The following is a 20,597-nucleotide window of genomic DNA, read 5'->3' as shown; positions in this document are numbered from 1 at the left end:
TGCAGGGTGCAGGGTGGGCTGGACAGCACTATGGGAGATGATGAGCAGGGCTCCCGGACTCAGATGTTTACAAGTCTCACTGCTTGTTTGGTTATGCTGGGTGAAGGTGTTTGTTGTCTAACTCAAGCCACAGCCATCAAGTCGATGCCAAACTATAGCAAACTTATACCCTAGGACAGGGTAGACCTGCTCCTGTGTGTTTCCAAGATGGTAACGCTTCACAGGCACGGGAAGCCCCGTGTGTCTCCCGCAGAGCAAACCCCGTGGGTAACCACTTCACCACCGGGATGCCCTTTTGCTTTCTAAAGGGATGGTTCCCATCGTCACTGAACGGATAACGTGGGGTTTGCCTTTCGCAGTGCAAGCAGGCGATGCTTTTGTGCTTCGGACAGTTTCTACTGCATTCTGAGAGCTATAAATCTCTCGCTTGGGGCCAGCCGACAGACTTGAATCCTTATGCCACCATCCTTGAGTCCAGAATTATACTAGGGGGGGGGTTATTTATAGAAACTTCTGGGCCTTCTCCCCAAGGCCACTGCCCTCAAGACACAATCACAGTCTCTGACTTTTCTCCTGCCTTTCAGGTCATTACCAAGGGACTCTGACCCTCTCACGTCGCTCTCCTGATCCGCAGCAGCCTTTCTTGGCTTTCCCAGGAAACAAATGGGATGAAATTTCAAGGCTGGAACTTCCTCCCCGTTGTGTTGACAAAGCCTGACGTACTGCAGGCCCTTTGAATCCCGGAAGTCCAGCACACACCCAACCTGGACTGCAGCGCCCAGATGCTGGGGCCCTAGGTCAAAAGGCCGAAACGAAACACTGTGCACCATGCGGGACCCGCTAGCGGATTGTGGGGTAAGGAGCTCTGCGTGGCCTGTGTGCCTGCGCGTGGGAGGTGGGAGGGGGCAGACTGTGTTCTCTGACCGGACTTTTAGACTTAGGAAATTCGAGACGCTGGGGAGCCAGACTTGTTTAGCTCTTTGGCTGTGGTACAGAAGCCTGTGGTTTTCCTTTGGTTGCATTTAAAACCGAACCTTTGGTCACAACTGGTGGGGCAGGTAGTTGTCATGTTTCACTCCTAGGTTCTTGGCAAATCGTAGGTGGGTATTAGCAGAGTCTTTGGACGGAGATGAGATTTGCAAACATTCTCAACACAGGGAGCAACCTCGCCAACTTGGTGTATAAAGCAGCACGTGGACAAAGACTTGCTGAATGGCTATAGCCAGTATTTTCTGAGAGTGAAGTTAAGGTGGTGGGTTTTTGTGAATTCTTCCACATCCTTCAGAGTCAAGGACATTGAGTCCCGGAGCAGGAAGGACAGGCTGCCCTCGGGGCATTCGCTCGGATTTGCCAGCATGTATGTGTCAGTGTCGGGAAAGGTGCTACAAAGAGAAGAATGGTCACAAGTCCAAAGCCGTTGTGAGGTTGTCAGTGACAACAGTGGAGATGCCATTGAGAAAACGAGAAGCAACTCAAACAAAGAGAAAAAAGATATTTACTTGGGGAGCAAGCAGTGCCTTACCTCAATAAAGGGTGCCCAATAGCTACAGCTGGCCACATTCAAAGCAAAGGTGACATTCATTATTTATGTCATTTATTTAAAAAGAAGAAGAAAACAAGGTGGGGAAGCAGATCAATGAAGCCTGCAATAAGGAGAGAGGCGTAAAGATCGGCAGAGGATCGGTTAGTTCAGTGTTGTTTACTCGGGAGGAGACGGCAGTGCTGGCAGAGAGGAACTGGAGACCCAGGTGCTGGGTCACCAGGAGGAGCCTGTGGCTTCAATGGGTCAAATGAGCCCAGAAACGGTCTGATATCGCAATAATAGCAACGATTTGGCCACAGACTCTGCTTACTCTTTTCAAACTCCAAAACAATAACTGCTGAATTCAGGAAACAAATCCCAACAATGAGGTTGTATACAGATTTTAACAGCCCAACGGTGTCCCCCCTTCGTTATCTCCATCCAAATAGACTCCCCATTGAGCAAGTAAGGAAAATTTTGTTGGTGGTGGTTGTTTTTAAGATTCTTATATATTTTTGTTGCTTGTTTGTCTTCTTACACTTTCTGTCTTACTAAACATTGGGTTGCTGACTGCAAGGTCTGCAGTTCAAAGCTACTAACCCCTCTGAGAGAGAAACCCGGGGCCTTCTGCTCCCTTAAATAGTGACAGTCTTAGAAAGCCACAGGCAGATTACAGCCCATAATTTGGGGGAAATTTTTTTTTCTTTTAACCAGTCCCCAAGACAGCTGGTCATCCTATCTCAGTGACAGTTGAATACTGAATTCTGTGATGTGCTAAGTTCTTTACCCTGAGAACTCTAGCCCAAGGAGCAGGGTGGTACTCTTGTCTGTAACCCTGCCGGGTACAGCCTGACGGGAATAGAGAGAGGCGGATATCCCTCCCGGCAGGGTTTTTAAAAGCTTCTAAAGTCATGGCATCTTTATTTATTTGTCATTGTTTCATGTTGGGTAAATGTTCCAGCTGATTTCCTGATGCAGCCCTAGCTTGTACTTGGGGAACAATGCTGGGTGAATAACATAGAACAAGGGAGTGCATTACAAACAAATGCTTCACGAAAATGGTACGTCATTGTAGAAGAGGACCCAGTATTTTAATTAAAAAAACACATCTAATATTGCATTTTTAAAAATGCTTTAGAAATGTGTATCCATATATTCGGTTTCATGTGCATTTTATGCATTTTAAAATAGTATTCTGAATAAAATAAATGATTTCAGACAGCCTGAAGAGCCCAGGGCATAATTTTTTATTCTTTTCAAAATCTCCTTTAAATCATCTTCCTAAGAGGCAAGCTAGCCTGATAACTGGGCCATTCATCCCCCCAGAAGGGAGATCAATATCTTTATGCATAAACTATTCATCATTACAGGGTATAGATTGGCTAAATGCTATTTAGGCCTGTTAAGTCTTGAAAGTCCCCAAACTTGTTTGAGGATTTTTTAAAAGTTCAGCTTTTGAAAAAGAAAACATTATCCCAGAAACTTAGAGGTTACCTTATAGAGTTAAAAATATGATGCCCAGTGGGGATCATCTTTAAATCCATGGGCAAGGAAATTAACAGTGATTCCTGACCTGCAGATGAAATTTTCCAGTAAGGAAAATTCTATAACATTTTCCTAAGGAACAATGCCATAGAAACTAAGGACAAGTAGTAAGCTATGGGTGGCACTGGGGATGATGCTGCGATACAACTCTAACAGTTCATGGGAGAGACCTGGGTTTGATCCTAGTCAATGCACCTCACGGCTGGTAGTTTGTGCAGTGCTGTGATGCTGTACAGCAGAACTTCCCGAGTAAAACAGAAGATAGATCTGGAGAAGTACTTCCAACACACACACACACACACACACAGCAAATAAGCTTATTTCATATTAAATAAGCCAATGAAAACCCAGTGAATCAAGTAGTCCAATCCAATTATGCTTGGACTCATCCTAAATCCGAGGTGCCTCAATGGCAGCTGCGAACAACAAAAACAACCACATAGATCCATGATTTTGCTCTTGACTTCTTCAAAGGATCTAGGGAAGGTCAAGGCAGGCCTTCTGGAGTCCCTACAGTCATCCTCTCCCTAACTCTTCCAACATCAACCCGAAATTCCTTCACCCCAGGACAAGACCTTGGATACCACAACTTCAAGAGACAGGTGTCGTGCTAACTAACAACTCCTGGAAGCAACAGCACATGGTCACAAATCTCTATGCAGTGTGCTGCAAACAGATTCCTGGGGTTTCCAAAGCTATCCTCAGGGAAGCAGACGACCCGTCCTTCTCCCTACGAATGACTGGTGGCTCGGATTACCAGACTTTCAGCTGGCAGCTGAACATTTACCCACTGAAGTCCTTTGTTCTCCCTGGGACCCTTCCAGAGGGTTTTTCCAGTGGTTGGAAGTGGAGTGGGAAAGAGAACTGTGACAGGAGCTGAGGAGCCACACACACACACACACACACACACACACACACACAGGATGATCTTTGGAGTCAGCTTTATGCAAGTCTGCTTTTCACAGCTTTTGTCTTGGTGCGTAGATGGGACACGGTGACAGGCAGAGGATCACTGCTGCGGCATGAGGGATTGTGTTGAGGTCATGGAAATCTTCTTTCCATCTCTTTTCCTTCTTGATGCCACTTTTATCTCAGTCCAGATCAGGGATTTTTTTCTGCGAGTTTCCTGCACATTGTATAAAGGGTCAAAGATAAAGACTATCTCTGCTGTTATTATAAACAACCTCCTAACTCTTATCTGATCAATATAACAACACTGTAGTCTATTGAAGAGCTTCCCCACCTGGGCACCTGCGCACGCTGGGACTGGGGGATGGGTTGTAGGTGTGTCGGCCACACTCCCCAGGGTGTGGCTGAGGTGGGTCCATAAGAAAGTTCCCACTGCCTTGAACATACTTACCCATTAGCTTCACGATACAAAAGCCATCGAGCTCATTTTGACCCACGGTGACAGAGTAGAGCCGCCCTGACTGTGCTCTACAGTTCTAGCTAAGGTAGCTATGCGCCCCCCGCCCCCACATACATACACTAGGTGTTTCCAAAAGTATGCCTAAAATTACAATATCGTTTATGTCAGTTTCCCACTAACTGTTTGATGCCCTCATAGATATGATTTTTTCGGGGGTTAGGGGTAGGGTGAGAATGTGCACAGCAAAGCATCCATGAATTCCACGATTTCTACGGGTGCCCTTGCTGCCATCCTCCGGGCTGTACCGGCTTCCTCCTTATCTTTTCCCAGCGGTCTCACCATCAACACCAATTCACTGACTGCTCCGAGTGGCATTTCCATTTTTTAAGCATTTTAAAGAGGTCTTTCCGGCGTACCCAACGCAGCACATCCTTTGATTTCCTGGCGCCTGCTTCCAAAAGCACTGGTCATGAATCAAGCAAAAGGAACTCGTGGCCGTTGTCAACCTTTCTCTGTGCAGCACACTAGCACTCGCTCCACTTGTGAGAATGTTCGCGTCCCTGGCACTGGAGCCATCCATGCTGAAGGCTGTCGCCTTCTATCTTCCTTCAAGGCCTCGTTCAGAAGGCAGAGTGGTGGCATCTGCGCAGAGCAGGCTGTCAATGAGCCTTCCTCTGATCCCGACGTCACCATCTTCCCTTTATAATCCAGTTTCTTGGAGTATTTGCTCAGCATATTGAGTAAGCAAGGTTAAAAAGATACAGCCCTGGTGTGCACACACACACCTTTCCTGATTCTAAAACATACGGTGTCCTCTCGTTCTGTTTGATAAGATCACAAGTACGTGTTCTGAACTCTATTCTTCAAGTGTTATCCACACAGGCAAGTGTCTCTGCGTAAACAGGAAAACCCAAGTAAACACCATGCTGGCGTTCTCTGCTCTCCAGCCAGGGTCCATTTGATCTAGGCAATGCTGTCTATGCCTCATGCCTGCCTGTTCCATGTCGTTTTCTACATCTGGTTTGGTAATCGGACATTCTCTGTCAATGTAGTCCTCTAACCATTTTAAACTTAGCTTACTTGAGGGTGATTTTAATGATGTACTTCAACACAGTCTTGGAAACCCACAGGGGCAGTTCTATTCTATCCTATTGGGATGCTATGAGTCGGAATCAACTCAATGGCTGCTAAGTTTGGGTGTTTTGGTTTTCTTTGGAAGGGCACAAATAAGGATTTCTTCCAATCAGTTGGCCAGGAATATGTCTTCCAATGTGTTGGCTTAGAGGCGTGAGTACTCTCAGCATTGCGTCCGTCTGATGAAACATCTCAGTGGGCATTCTGACGCTGTCTAGAGCTGTATTTTCATCAGTGCCCTCAGTGCAGCCACAGTATCAGCATTTCTAGAGCATATACTATTTCCTGAAACTATTGGAACCATTATTTTTGGTACGGTGGCTGTGTATTCTTTCCACGTTCTTTGGGTGAACACTGCATCATGTTTTGTATTGGTCTTGCTCACTGAATCTATTATAAACTCTTGGCTTGAATTTTTTCCTCATGGTTTTTTTAAAATAAATCATTTTATTGGGGCTCATACAACTCTTATCACAATCCATACATACATCAATTGAGTAAAGCACCCTTATACATTCGTTGCCCTCATCATTCTCAAAATTCGCCTTCCACTTGGGTTCCTAGAATCAGCTCATTTTCCCTTTTTTTCCTCCCCCCCTCCCTTCTCCCCCTCCCCCATGAACCCTTAATAGTTTATAAATTATTATTTTATCTTATCTTACACTGCCCGGTGTCTCCCCTCACCCACCTTCCTGTCGCCATCCCCCAGAGAGGAGGTTACACATAGATCCCCGAGATCGGTTCTCCCCCTCTACACCCCCTTCCCTCCCGGTGTCGCCACTCTCACCCCTGGTCCTGAGGGGTTCGTCCGTCCTAGATTCCCTGTGTTTCCAGATCCCTACTGCACCACTGTACATCCTCTGGTCTAACCAGGTCTGCAAGGCAGAGATTGAGGAATGCCAACATTGATTTTCCCTCTTGATTATCTAGCTCTAAGTATCTGTTAGTCTGGGTAAACTAGAGAAACAAATCCATATGTGTATAGGAAAGAGCTTTATATACATGAGCAATTGAATATTGAGAAAACATCCGAGCCCAGTCCAGATCAAGTCCACAAGTGATACCAATCTATAAAGTCCTCTTTGGACTCACAGAAAACATACAATGACGCTGAATGCAGGAAGATCCCAGGCCAGTGTTGGGAAGACTTGTGGATCCAGTGGCATTGTAAGCATCGTAGTGCATCTCCACGTGCTTTCTCCAGCTCTCAGGTCTCTGGTGTTCTATGTGTCTTGTCAGCTAGGATGTCTCACAGAAACTAAGCAGTGAAAGAGAGTCTCTCCTGCCTCCAAGGAGGAAAAAACAGGAATTCCCAAAATCCTCAGGAGAAGGCCATGCCCACACCGAGGCCTCATTGGCTCTATCTTGATTGACAGGCTAGACTCCACCCCTATACTCTTCATCCTCAAGTTGAGAACAGATTATGTAACTGCCACGAAGTACTTGCTCATTTCTTATAATACTTCACTGTGTCCTCTTCTCATTTACTCCATTCATTTCAGTTACTCTGCATTGAAGAGCAAGTTTCAGAGTCTCTTTTGACATCCACTCTTCTTTATTTTCTGTATCTTTGCTTTCTTCATCTTTGATGTTTTGTTTTTAATCATTTTTTTGTTTTTAATCATTTTATTGGGGGCTCTTACAACTCTTATCACAACCATATATATATATCCATGTGTCAAGCACATTTGTACACTTGTTGCCCTCATCATTCTCAAGACATTTGCTTTCTACTTGAGCCCTTGGTATCAGCTCTGCATTTTCCCCTCCCTCTCTGCCCCCATGTACCCTTGATAATTTATAAATTATTATTATTTTGTCATATCTTACACTGTCCGACGTCTTCCTTCACCCACTTTTCTGTTGTCCATCCTCCAGGGAGGAGGTTATATGTAGATCCTTGTAATCAGTTCCCTCTTTCTATCCCAGCTTCTCTTCACCCTCCCAGTATTGCCACTCTCACCACTGGTCCTGAAGGGATCATCTGTCCTGGATTCCCTGTGTTTCTAGTTCCTAGCTGTACCAGTGTACATCCTCTGATCTAGTCAAATTTGTAAGGTAGAATTCAGATCATGATAGTGGGGGGTGGGAGGGAGAAGGCATGTTTCATCATTACTACACTGCACCCTGACTGACTCGTCCCCTCCCTGTGACCCTTCCATAAGGGGATGTCCAGTTGACTGCAGATGGGTCTTGGGTCCCCAATCTGTACCCCCTCATTCACAATGGTATGATTTTTTGTTCTTTGATGTCTGATACCTGATCCCTTCGACACCTCGTGGTCACACAGGCTGGTGTGCTTCTTCCATCTTTGATGTTCTTGATGTCATCCCACAACTCTGTGTCTTCAGTGTGTCAAGTGTGTTTTTGAGCTGGTGTTTCTTTTCAGGCGATACATACTTTCTTCAGCTTCAACATGAACTTACATGTAAGCAACTGTTCTTCAGCTCCTAGCCTTGTTCTGAACACTGATATCACACTCCCCCATCACCTTTTTCTACAGGTGTAACCAATTTGATTCCTGTGTATTCTTACCTGGCGTTGTCAGAATATGTAGCCATGATTTATGCTGGTGATAAAAAGGTATTTCCAATGATTAAGCTTACATTTCAACAATAGTCATATTAACTGGGTTTTCTTGTACGAATACGGACATTATGCTATCTCAGACGGCACTGTACTTCAGGATAGATCTTGGAATGTCCCTTTTGACAATGGATGCAACACCATTTCTTTTCCATTTATCTTTCTTGTTAGGATAAACCATATGATTGTTTGATTCAACATGGCCACTACTAAGCCATTTAAGCTTACTAGTACCTAGAATGTCCATTTTGTTTCATTTTTTCATGACTTCTAATTTCCCTAGTTTCATATCTTGTATATTCTGCATTCTGATTGTTAATGGATGTCTGCAGCTGTTTCCTCCCATGGTGACTACCTCCTAACCTGAAGTTCTTATGTTCTAGCACCATATCAGATAAAGTTACACTGCTAGGGAAAAGGTTTTCATTGGCCAGTTTCACTCAGCAGGTAGCCCTGCTGGCATTTGAAGGGCTGGTGGTGCCGTAACTTTCAGAAGTACAGAACACGTATGAGCCACCACAATACAAAACCTGACAGACCAGTGGTGGTAACAGGGAAGCAAACCAACAAAAATGAGTTTTTATTGCTGGACTTCTCACAATTTAAACAAGTTGACTTCATCTCTCCCATTGCATCTTCCAGGGAAGAAATGATGCCTGAGCTGCAGCTTATCATCCAGGCACAACAAACTTGATTTGTAGAAAACAACAGTTAGAGTGTTTGGTTCCCAAGTAGAGACTTATTCTCCTGGCATTCAAAGAACCTTTTCTTCATGACTAACGCGAGACTAAACTAAACTCACTGCTATCGAGTCCAAGCAGCCCTGGCAGAAAACGACGTGGTTTACTTCTGTAGAGATTTACAGTATAGTATCGCGATGAGTCTTCATGATCAAGACTGCTAATCAGAATCCCAATGCAAACGTGTCTGACTTACTGTGCAGAGAGCTTCAAATTTTGTGAATTGTCCACAATCCTCTTTTGTGAAAATCTTAGTTGAGATACACACTCCAAACTAGATTTTTTTTTTTTTTAAGGAAAACTGGAAGTTCCGGGCATCCTGAGCTTCTCTTCCATGTGGCAGTGGTGGGCCAAGAGGTTCTGCCAACAACCTCTCCAGCCCACGGCCCACCTCTCTCCTCACCGGGGCAGTGGTGGGTGCCGGTGCCTGCACGCATTTGAGTTTAAAATCTCTCGTTTGTTGTTGTTAGCTGCTGTAGAATTGGGCCCCCGCTCATGGACACAATCCATGCACAAGAAGACTGGATTATACTTTTCATTTGTTGATTTTGGAAAGTACATTGTCAGACCTGTCTTCTTTGTCCATCTTCGTCTGGAAGCTATTCTGAAACCTGTTCAGCACCAGAGCAACGCACAAGTCTCTACTGACATACGGGTGCCATCAGTGCTGAAAACCCCCAAACCCAAACTTATGGTCATCAATCAAGTTGATTTTTAATAGTAGTAACCCTACAGGACCACGTCCATCACCCCACTGCGTTTCCAAAGCTGTGATCTTATGGACGCAGACTGCCACATCTTCCCCACGGAGTGTCAAGTGGGTTCAAACTGCTAACCTTTTGGTTTGCAGCCAAATACTTTAACCACAGCACCACCAGGGAAATGCCTACATTTGTTGATATAATATCATTGAGTTCTAAATCAAACGACAGGACCTCTCACATGGAATTCCTGGGCATAGTGTATAAATTCTCATTTTACAAAGATCTGGTTCAATTGAAAAGTTTCACACTCTATTCTAACCTTATTGCTACAGTTAAATGGGCTAAAGTGGAAGTTTATTCATAAGTTGTTCACTTAGATTTTCGGCATCTCAACAAGGAAGACTGATGGTGCGGGTTTAGGCATGAGTCTGAGGACTATTATTTTGGAGTTGTGGGGGATACAAGATGGAGTCCGGGTGGCATAGTGGCTTTGTATTAGGCTGCTAACCTCGAGGTTAGACGTTCAAAGCCTCCAGCCACTCTGAGGTAGTAAGAATAGATTTTCTGCTCCCTTAGAGAGTTATAGTCATAGAAATTCCCAAGGGCAATTTTGCCCTGTCCTATAGGGTATCCATGAGTCAGAATTTCCTTGATGGCAACGAGTTTGGGGAAGACAAAATGTTTGCAGTTGAATGTACTTTTCACCTTCCTGTGGACAGGAAGGGCAATAGGAAGTCAGATTCCAATTGCACTCCATTGCTAAATTGTTTACATTTGATCTGGGTAAGGTGTGCGTGTGTGTGTGTGTGTGTGTGTGTGTGTGTGTGTGTGTGTGTGTGTGAGAGAGAGAGAGAGAGAGAGAGAGAGAGAGAGAGAGAGAGAGAGAGAGAGAGAGAGAGAAGCTCTCTAGGATTTTTCAGATCTAGGCAGGACCTACCTTTATCGCGGCATGACCATGTCTACAGTCAGCCAGCATTACACCAGCATTTAGGATCTAGAGATGCTCTGCCTTTGGAAGTACTTATAATCCTCCTGTGCCTTTTCCCCACTCCACCCCCAGTATAATAAAGTGTACAAGAACCTAAAGGAGTTTTCTCAGAATGAAGAGAATTTCTGCAAGCAGGTCACATCCGTTCTCCAGCAAAGGTACGAAATGCACGTTTACGATAAACGATGTTTTGTCTGGTTGCGCCAAGCAATGTGACTGGAGGAGTGATTACAGGCTGTCCTCCTGCTCAGGACGAGGTGGTATATTGAGAGGGTGGTGGAAGAATGGTTCTCCTCTATTGCACATTTACCACTCAACTATCAGAGAAGTTAAGGTAAGACAGGAGGCAATCCTACTGAGGCGGACTCTGTCAGCGCTCTTCTAATTCCCGAGTTTCCTTCCCTTCCTGGCAAGCCGTCCGCTGTTCCCAAGGGCAATGCTCTTATTGGCATTCTCACCCCAGTGGCCACTGTTAGTTGACATTTTGGTCTCTCCCAGTGTCTTTCTGACCTTTGTACCCTGAGCTTCAGAGCACGGTTCTTTGGACTTCTGCAGGTAATGGCTCATGGCCGAATGGATGAATGAGTCACCCACGCTGAGTACCATGTTTTCCCCACACATCTTTTCTGAATCAAGGGTAAAGCAATTTCTTAACTCAGTCAAGAAAGTTACAGAAATCTCAGCTGAAAACTAGAAAGTACTAGTACGGCGTAGGTGGTAAGGAGTCTTTCCAGCCATTTTACTATCTGTATGTAGGCAGTTCTGTAACCAGTTGCTCTGCTGAGATATTCAGAAGAGATTGTTCATTATTTTGGGGGTAACCCAGTCCAAGTTTTAAAATCCTACACATGGCCAGAACAACAAAGACCCATGTATCAACGACCTCTGGCTTTAGGAGGTCAAGAGCAGAGAAGCACATGAGCTTTATCGAGACCAATAAGCAAAGCCAAGGAAAGATACAGAAGAGACCAAATAGGATTATATAAAGAAAGTAACTGTCTCAAAAGGCCAAAAAAAAAAAAGAAAGGGGGAAAGAAAGAAAGAAATGATTTCCTAACAGCCATCCTGCTTTGATGCCATGGAAAACAAAGGGAGAGGCCCGGTCTGGTAGATAATTTCTTCTTTATGATGTCTTTTGTAAAGTTCGTGTCCTATAGGCCTTCTTTTTCCATCACTAGAAAATGACTGGAAGTAAGAGGAGTAAACTCTGATAGCAGTTCAACCGTCATCTGGATGAGAAAGTGCCTCCCCCTTCAGTTCAGAGAAAGATGTCTGCCGGCATTAACCACATAGACCAATAGGGTGTGAGTTGCAGGATGCTGGGTTTAGAGGATCTGATGTCACTGCTTAAAGTTAATGCCTGGTGTAGTGCTGTGAAGGTAGATGGCGGGTAATCTCAAATTGCCTGCCGATAAACAGACTGAATCGTGAACTGAATAAATTTGCTTGGGTCACTGCTGATAATACGTCCCCTTGTATTTCCCTTGTCCCTTGCTCAGATCATGTTGCATCTCCATCCAACTCCATTCCTACCTACTTGGTTTACACGACATGTTCTTAGTTCTTACCTCTCTCTGTTGAAGAAGTTTCCAAGCTGCCATTTGCCCTGGGCCTGCAAGTGCACATCCTCCCACAGGATCTAGAGTTCTAGGGGCAAACAAGTACCAGCAAGGGAGAAACATTTAGCTGGAAAAAGATGTCTCCCTCCATGAGTTTTCCTCCTTAGAGGGCAAATTTTAGAATTTGAAAAATATAAACAGTACCAAAGGGCTGATATGAGTTGGAACCCACTTGGTGGCAGTGGGTGGGCACCCCTCAGTGGGCTATGCATTGGACTGCCAACAGTAGGATCTGCAGTTCGAAACCACCAGCCACTCCCTTGGAGAAAGATGAGATGCTCTACTCCTGTAGAGACTTACCGTCATGGAGACCTGCAGAGGTGGCTCTACTGTCCTACAGGATCGTTCACTATGAGTCAGAATCGACTCAGTGGCAGTGAATTGAGTCATCCGCAAAATTATTTGAAAATTTCTGACATAAAAACTGCATCATGCACCTACAAAAGACAGACAGAGAGAAAACCACTGTCGAGTTGAGTCTGGCTCTTAGGAGTCAAAACGTACATACAAAGGAGGAATGTAATGTTTTGCCTCGCCCAAGGCGGGGAAGGAATGCAGATCTAGACACCAGATCGTTTACTCGGTCAATGAAATACTAACCTTTTTCATCTTTTACAATTGTAAATCCAGTCTTATCTAATCAAACAATGTCCTCTATGCTCAGTATGCCTTTTTTAATGCTTTATATTCATTCCTGATAAAGCTTCATCTGCCAATGGTCCTCCCCATGGAGCCTGGAAAGCTTTCGTCCCTGGTTCAGTTTGGGATAGCGTGGTTCCAACCTGAAGGATATTTACCTGCACCAAATCGATACACTGCAGAACTGTTTTCTAAAGGACACAAAACCAGTAGGTGTGGGACTCGTTTTGGCTTACAGCAGTGCCACGTGCACCAGAGAGAGCTACACTCTGTGCAATCTTCAGTGGCTGGGTTTTCAGAAGTAGAGCACCTGACCTTTCTTCCAAGGGACCCCTGGATGGACTCGAACTTCCAGCCTTTCGGTTAGCAGTCAATTGTGTTGACCATTTGCCTCCTGGGACTCCAAAGGGCACAGCAGACAGACTCTCTCAATCGGACGGTGTAGCATACGGCATTTTCTTGAGCGCAGTCCTTCCTACCCGTCAGCTGGCAATGACAGGGGTCCTCTCTGTTCCAGGACTGGGTGATGTGTTTCTCTTGAGGGGTGATTTTGGAGTCTCTTCCTCTTCCTACCGTGTTTGACCCGAGTCAACATAATCACCCCAGCCGGAAGGATGAATGACGACAGCACAGCTGGGATGACACTTCCCTTCACTTCCCCCCTTCACCTGTACCTTCCTTCGTATTAAAAAGGTGGGAAGGTGGTACCCAGCAGCGAACCAAACTTGAGCCCGGGATTATATTTCTCTTAAAAGGGTGGGCTCATAACCTAATCAATGCTCCTTTTTGCTTTGTACTAGGGAAATATTTGGAAAGCCAGCACCCTTTGAAAGAGACTATCCTGTTACTTAGGACTATAAAATAATAGGAAAATTCATAAACCAAGTAAAATGATGCTCCTAGAAGATACATGGGAAGCATTTCCAATGAGGGTTGTGAGTTAGAAAATCGTGAAGGCAAATCAACTTATCTGCACAGTGAAAAATCGACTCCAGGAGCCCTTTGAATTAGGTCCCTGTGTGGCACCAGTGGCTTGTGCTTGACTGCCAATCGAAAGGGTAGTGTTCCAACCCTCCCAGCAGCGTTGCAGAAGGCAGACCTGGTGATCTGCTTCCATGTGCAGATCAGCCAAGAAAACCTACGGAGCCTACGAATGCCCTGGTTTCCCACGAGTCAGAAACAAGCCCGTGGTGATGGAATTGATTTTGTTTGGAATTAGGAGGGCCTGGCACATAAAAGGGGAGCTCTGAGGATGCTGTGGGTTAGACGTTGGGCTGCTAACCTCATGGTCAGCAGTTTAAATCCACCAGCTTTTCCAGGGTAGAAAAATGAGGCTGTCTCCTACCATAAAGATGTATAGCCTCAGGAATTCTATGTAGGGTCGGTGTGAATCAGAAACAACAAGAAGCCAATTGGTTTGGTTTGGTACTTACAGAAAGGAGCCCTAGTGAGTAGCAGGTAAGGCACTGAGCCGCCAACCACAGGATTAGTTAGTCCAGACGTCTCTGGCACCCCCACGAGATAGAGCTCTCCCGTAGTGATCTGCAGTCTCAGAAACACTATCACCTCCTCTCACCCATAGAGTTCTGGAGGCTGAATCAACTGCATAGTCGTGGGTTTCCGTTTGGCACATAAAAGGCATGCAGTAACTGCACGTCGATTGGATGAATAAGTAACCGAGGACATGGGGTGGGTTTGTATTTGCGCTATTACACCTGAAGTGTTAGAACAAGGACTTTCCTAGCCTTTGATACCTACCTTTCCTGACATCTGGTTTAGGAGTCTGCTGACAGGCGGGTCTGCTCAGCAGAGCTGAGTCAGCAAGGAGGATGCAGGAGACCGCATCACCATCAAGCCAGAGTCCAGATAATGTTTCATTTCAAAGCTCAGCCACTCTCTGCCACTTGTTCTAATTGGAGGTGATAGAAAAGTGAGGTTGTTATTGAAACACCTCTTTGCCTGGATATTCTGCAATTTATCGTCATGCTCAGCCTCGTCTAGCCAATTAGTTGCTTCAGTTCCCTTTCTCCAAGGAAGCAAATTCAGCTCAGATTTAGCCAGAGTCACAGACGCGCAGCGACTCCCAAAATCCCGAATGCCAAAGTCATCCTGCTCTCTGGAATGCAACTCCAGATGAGATCTTAAAGCACAAAGGCACGGCTCCAGGAAGGATTGTAAGTGTTTGGCTCCTTGCATCCTCACAGCTAATGTCTGGACTGTCTTTGGAGGGAAAGGTAATGATTCTCTGCAAGAAAAAGGAAGTTGAGGTTTCACATGGCAAGCACAACCGCGCAAAAATGAAAAGAAAGGTGGGTGTGTGTGAGGGGGGAGTGTAGTGGACCAGTTATCCCTCCGGTGATCCATTGCAGACACTGTCGACAAAGAATAGAATTGAAATGAGCTCTGGAACCAGGTTTCGCCTTTCTGTTGTACCCGTTGTCCGGGATGCTCTGAGCTCTCATAGCTATCACTCTCATTCTAACGGGATGACTCCTAAATATCTTTCGGGCAAGATTCTTCCTGCAGTGACAGGGGCCACTGCTTGCCCAGCAAGCCCGACACCTAGGAGCCATCGTGACTCCTTCCTCTGTTCTAGCTCACGCCTGAGTCTTCCTATTTCTAAACACCTGTTGTATCCCTAACCTTCTTTTCTTTCTGAGGTCTGTCTGTATTTTTTTTTTCTGGCAAAAATCTCTGCCCAAGGCCCCTGCATTACAGCTGTGCAGTTTACACTACGCTGAGTCCAGGTTACAGAGGACGGCCCTGACTGAGGGGGTGATAGAAGTGGGAATCCAATCTACTCCCAATGATAAACTTCTACTCGGCCTCACACCTGCAGCCATTCCGAGGGTGGCTCTGTTCCCCAGGGGGCTGGAAAGCATGTACAATAAGAGCCACCATCTATTTTCTCACAGGTCTGGAGGCTAAAGGTCCCAACCAGGGCCTGCGTCATGTCAATTCTTTTCTCTGCCAGTCGCTGCAGGTTGTTCCTTGGTTCCTTGGCTTGTCGACAAGCTCTGCCTGGCACTTTTCTTCCCCCCGTGTGTGTCTGCTCTTTTCACATCTCCAAAACGGTTGCATTGAAAGGACAGTGCCTGGGGTGCTAAAGGCTTGTCTTAAAACAAACATCCATCTAAATGAGGTGTCAACTAAGTGCACATCGAAGAAGCACACCGACCTGTGTGATCCAAGGATTGGAAATAATAAAAATACAAATCTGAAGGAGGGAATGGTACCGGAGTTTAATTTCTGAACACCCGGTTTGCAGAAGGCTATGGATGACAATGGAAACCCAAAATCCACTGCAGAGTCCCCACCTGGAGGAAGCTACATGGAGTCCTCTCTCACCATAGTACAGGGATGTCCAAGGCCTGGCTATCAGACATAGAACACCGTAAAATCAGCATGTCAGATGCAGTTAGGTTAAAATATAACATCTTATCATTAGAACTCCCTTTTGATCCATTTAAAATTTTTCAGTCTTTATCTGCTTTCCTTTTTTTATTGAGGTTTCTCTCTGCTGTGTTTTATCATTGTTGTTGTTGTTTTCTTCCTGGTTGTGTTTTGTATGATTTTCTGTATGTGAAATCCAGGATAGGTAAATCTATAGAGACAGGAACTGGACTAATAATGACCTAGGGGAAAAGGAGGGTGTGTGTGAAGGAAATGGGGAGCTAACAATGAGTATGAGAAGAAACAGTTCTGAAATTGGGTGATGATTGCCCAAATCTTCATAATATGATTGAACTATTAAATTGTATGATATGTGAAATATTGTGAATAAAACTATTTAGAATTTTAAGAGGGATTAGATTCAGAACCCACTCCAATTTAGTATTGCCAAATTAACAAAGAAGGCCCTATTAGCAAACAGGCTTATCTGTACCCATACAGAGGTAGGATTGTAATACATATTTGTATGGGACACAGTTCAATCCATAGTAGAAGGCCTCCTTTCTCTAAATTGTCCAAAGTTAGCTCATTTTCCAAGTTGCCTTGGAAACTTACTCTATGGCACTTACCTCCCCTTTAAAACCTTTCAAAGACATTCATAGACTTTAGGATAAAATTCAGCCCTTATGGTAACTTTATAAAGGGTATTTGCAATTCGGACCGTGCCTCCAACATCTTACTTAACCCATGCATAGCCAGCCCTTCATCACAGGCTCCTAAATCTGTATCAGCTGCATCCCCTTCCAGATAAAACCTTCTTCCCTTGATTACCTGAATCCTTTCAATGCATCCTTCAAGATTCAGTCATCATACTATGGAGGCCTTCATTGACCCCCAATTCCCAGATTCAGCAAAGCACCTTACAGTTCAGTAGAACTAGAACTTAACTTTACTATGCAGAGGGAGTTGACTCAATTTCAAAACATCTCTCTTGGAGTTTTATTTGCCACTGTTTATAATCCAAATTTTAATTGAGCAGTATTCTCTAAAATCGATTGCATGCTCACTTAGCCTTTCATTTGTGCTATCTAAAATATTGATTCTGAAGTCACACATTGAGAGCATCATTTGTTTGAACGTGCATGGTCAAATGTTTGTCTTTGACTCATTGGTTGGGCTTCATTATTACTAATGAAGATCTATTGACCTGCCTTCATGCTGAGAGGGAATTTGAATAAAAGTGGATTAAAAGTCAGTGCATGCCATATCCCTGATTCAGAACCTGTAACACTTGATGGAGTATGCTGAGGTGGAGTTGCCCTTCCAAAGATAGCTACATCAGCAACTGCATCCATGCCAGGAGAACTGAGTTGAGGACTGTCGGCTGCATGCACAGTTTTCTTTAGAATGGGAAGAAGAAAGGGAGAGACTAGAAAATGAAGCCCAGTGGGCGTCTGAGACGTTTTGGTTATTTGAATGAGGGAAGGAAGGTGTCATGTCTCACTTTGAAATGATCGCAGCTTCTCTCAGTGTGCTTTGCATGTGGTGTTTTTTGAGGAGGAAGCTGGGCTAAAGCCACTCCTTGCAAGGAACTGGGAAGGAACGAGCAGGGACTGCACACCGCTTGCCCTAGGGGAGCGCCAAGGTTCATCCCGTTTCTGTTTGGCAGGAACGCTGGAAGGATGTGGACAGCTTCGTGAGACCATAAACACGGACGGGCAAAGTTGCTGTACTTTGTTTCAAATTACAAACAAGTTGACTTATAACATTAGACAATCCCTCGTCTGATTGTCATTTGAACCATGGACACTTCTAAAACACCGATTTCTTTGAGGGATGTAGCCATTCACGTCTGTTAAGATGAATGGCCTCCTGGGCCAGCGGTCTGGGAGACTGTCGATTGTAGGTGAGTTCCCCAGCAGGGGAGCCTTTAAGTCACACTTACAGGTCTATGTACACCCTCCACCCCAACCATATTTCATTTCATTTCCTTCTGATGTGCAGTGATCTGACGAGGTTTCGGAAATGGCCATTAGGTTTAAAATGCAAAAGTAAAAGATGTGCCGTCTTCTTTGCTTGGTTGCTTTGAACGCTGGTTCTGGAACCCACTGGGGATGTGAATAAATAAAATGCAGAGACACATAGGGTGCATTTTTGCTGTTCCCATTAAGATGGATCCAGCCCCAAAGGGTTAGGATGCTGCTAGTCAATATTAGAGCCCCCTTCTCGCCTACTCTTCCAGACCCGCCATGCCCTCCCCACCCCCTGCCCAGAACACCTTGCAACGGTGCAGATGCTTTGTGAAGGGGGCTCATTACGTGTGCAGGAGCACGGAGGCTGCTGTGGATTCTGTGTCTAGTTGCTATGCCACCAGGAGCCGTGGTGACTCAGAACACAGCAATTAAAGAGAAAGTGAGCGACTATGTCAGTTTTTTAAAGTACTTTCATTTGATTTCCCTTGAAATTTCCATCTCCAGCCTCTACCCCCACAATTCCTAGGGCAGGAAAGTGGAGTGGCTAAGTAGGCAGGTTGTCCATTCAGACTCCAGGGTTCCAGTTTTGATGCTGTCTCTGTTCATGTCTGACCTTGGGCAAGTTACTGACTAAATGCTCGGAGCCTCAGCGATTCCTCCATGAAACGTCATGGGAGCTATTGAGGGGGGAGTGAGAAAACATATCTGACATACTTAGTATGACGCCCAACACGCGGTAAGTGGCTATGCATGAACGTTGCATGCTGCTGTTTTATGTAGAGGCAGAATATAGATCAATGTCATGGATCAAATGGTGTCCCCCTAAAGATAGGTTGGAATCCTAAGTCCTGTACCTGTGAATATAACCTTGTTGAGCAATAGAGATTTTATTTTGTTATTAAATTAAAGATGTATCAGACCAGCATGTGTTCTGGTCCTAATCCCCACTTGTCCAAGCACTGTTCTAGGTACTTGGATGCATTCAAGAACAAAATGGTTTCCCAACCCTCACGAAGGTTACCTTCTAGGGGTATTCATCGACATATACGAAGAAAATACACCCACTCCTCACTCAATGACTACCCCTTACCTGACATTACCGACTCTCTTCTGCAGCCACACATGTATCTGGCTACAATAAGTGCAAGGTGAGACTACCAGTGACTCGGATGGTGAAATTTGTGGGTCCCCTTGGCTGGGCCATGATTCTTGGGGGTTTGGCAGATAGGTAATGATGTCACTTGGCAGTTATGTAATGGTGCAGCTACCTGCCTATTGTGATTTGATATGCTCATTCTCTGTTTTGTACGTAGCCGTCTGGCCTTCGGAATGTAGCCATGTCAATCAGTAAGGGAGGAGTGGAAGTGAGCTATCACGTGGCATAAGGCAGGGGGGTGCTAGAGCGTAAATAAAGCATGTGACGGGCAGAGCGTGATGAGGGGGCTCTTACACTTGGGGTTGTCCCTGAGGAGATGATGTTTGAACAAGATTCCTTGAGGACGCCTTAAAGGAGATAGCTGTGTGGTTACTTGGTCCCCGGCAGAACCCAGAGCAAGTGGGAAATCCCAGAGACAGGATAGAGCTTGGTCACTGAGCAGGAGTAGAACAAGAAAGGGTGACCGTTGGAAGGCGGAATCAAGGCAGTATCCGGACGTCACTAAACTACACAGTGTTTCACATCAACGGAAACCGCTGCAGTCATAGGTGCTCCAACTCCTGGCTAGGCTTGAGTTTCGATCACATTTGAATAATCACAGAACTCCTTTACTCTCTTCTAATCATGCCCGAAGTCATCCCACGGAATACTAAGAGTCACCTTGGATTCTAGGACATCTCAGTCTGCGCACTCTCTCTCTATCCATACAGATTCCCAGAGCAGAGAAACCCCGTTTTGAAAAGTGCAATGAGATACTTGTTTACCTCTCTGTTATTTTAAACGACTCGCCTTCACCTTCCCTTATGTTGGGCAAGGCCTCATCCCAAAGCATGGCTTCTGCACCTAGCCCTACCTACGGTGACCTTCTCTCTTTCAAAAAGTGCCAACAGTTACTTAGAGCACAGCTATCCCAATAAGAAGACGTTGAGAGAATTTAGCAGTACAGCAATAGCTCGTAGGCTCTGTATTCCATGCTGCAAGAAAGAGCTATCTTTCCTTGCGTGCTCTATCGCATCAAGGTCACTCTGAATGAAAATGTGCAGATTCTAAATTAGTTATTGGAAAGTTCTAAGATAGGTTCCCAAATGAAATGACATCCTAAAGAAATCTAAGGATTTATTTAATAAGGCTTTCTGATTTATATTAAGAAGAAAAATAAAATGTAAATTGAACTTAATTTCCTACCATTTTAGTATTGTCAGTCAGAAGTGGGAAGGCAAATAGGTACA

General features: G+C 45.0%; 1 protein-coding gene across 1 annotated transcript in view; it reads left to right on the top strand.

Annotated features, from left to right (window-relative positions):
* Nucleotides 1-758: 758 nt before the first annotated feature.
* The window catches only part of NOSTRIN (nitric oxide synthase trafficking), a 62,450-nt gene continuing 42,611 nt past the window's right edge, over nucleotides 759-20,597 (top strand). Inside the window, exons 1-2 of the mRNA XM_075529207.1 lie at nucleotides 759-855; nucleotides 10,661-10,746. Of these exons, the coding sequence (XP_075385322.1) occupies nucleotides 829-855; nucleotides 10,661-10,746 (113 nt within the window). The 5' untranslated portion in view covers nucleotides 759-828. The remainder of the gene's footprint in view (nucleotides 856-10,660; nucleotides 10,747-20,597) is intronic.

This window comes from Tenrec ecaudatus, chromosome 13 (assembly GCF_050624435.1).
Source record: "Tenrec ecaudatus isolate mTenEca1 chromosome 13, mTenEca1.hap1, whole genome shotgun sequence".
Classification (NCBI taxonomy): domain Eukaryota; kingdom Metazoa; phylum Chordata; class Mammalia; order Afrosoricida; family Tenrecidae; genus Tenrec; species Tenrec ecaudatus.
The sequence above is the reverse complement of the archived record's forward strand: the minus strand, read 5'-3'. Positions and strand labels throughout refer to the sequence as shown.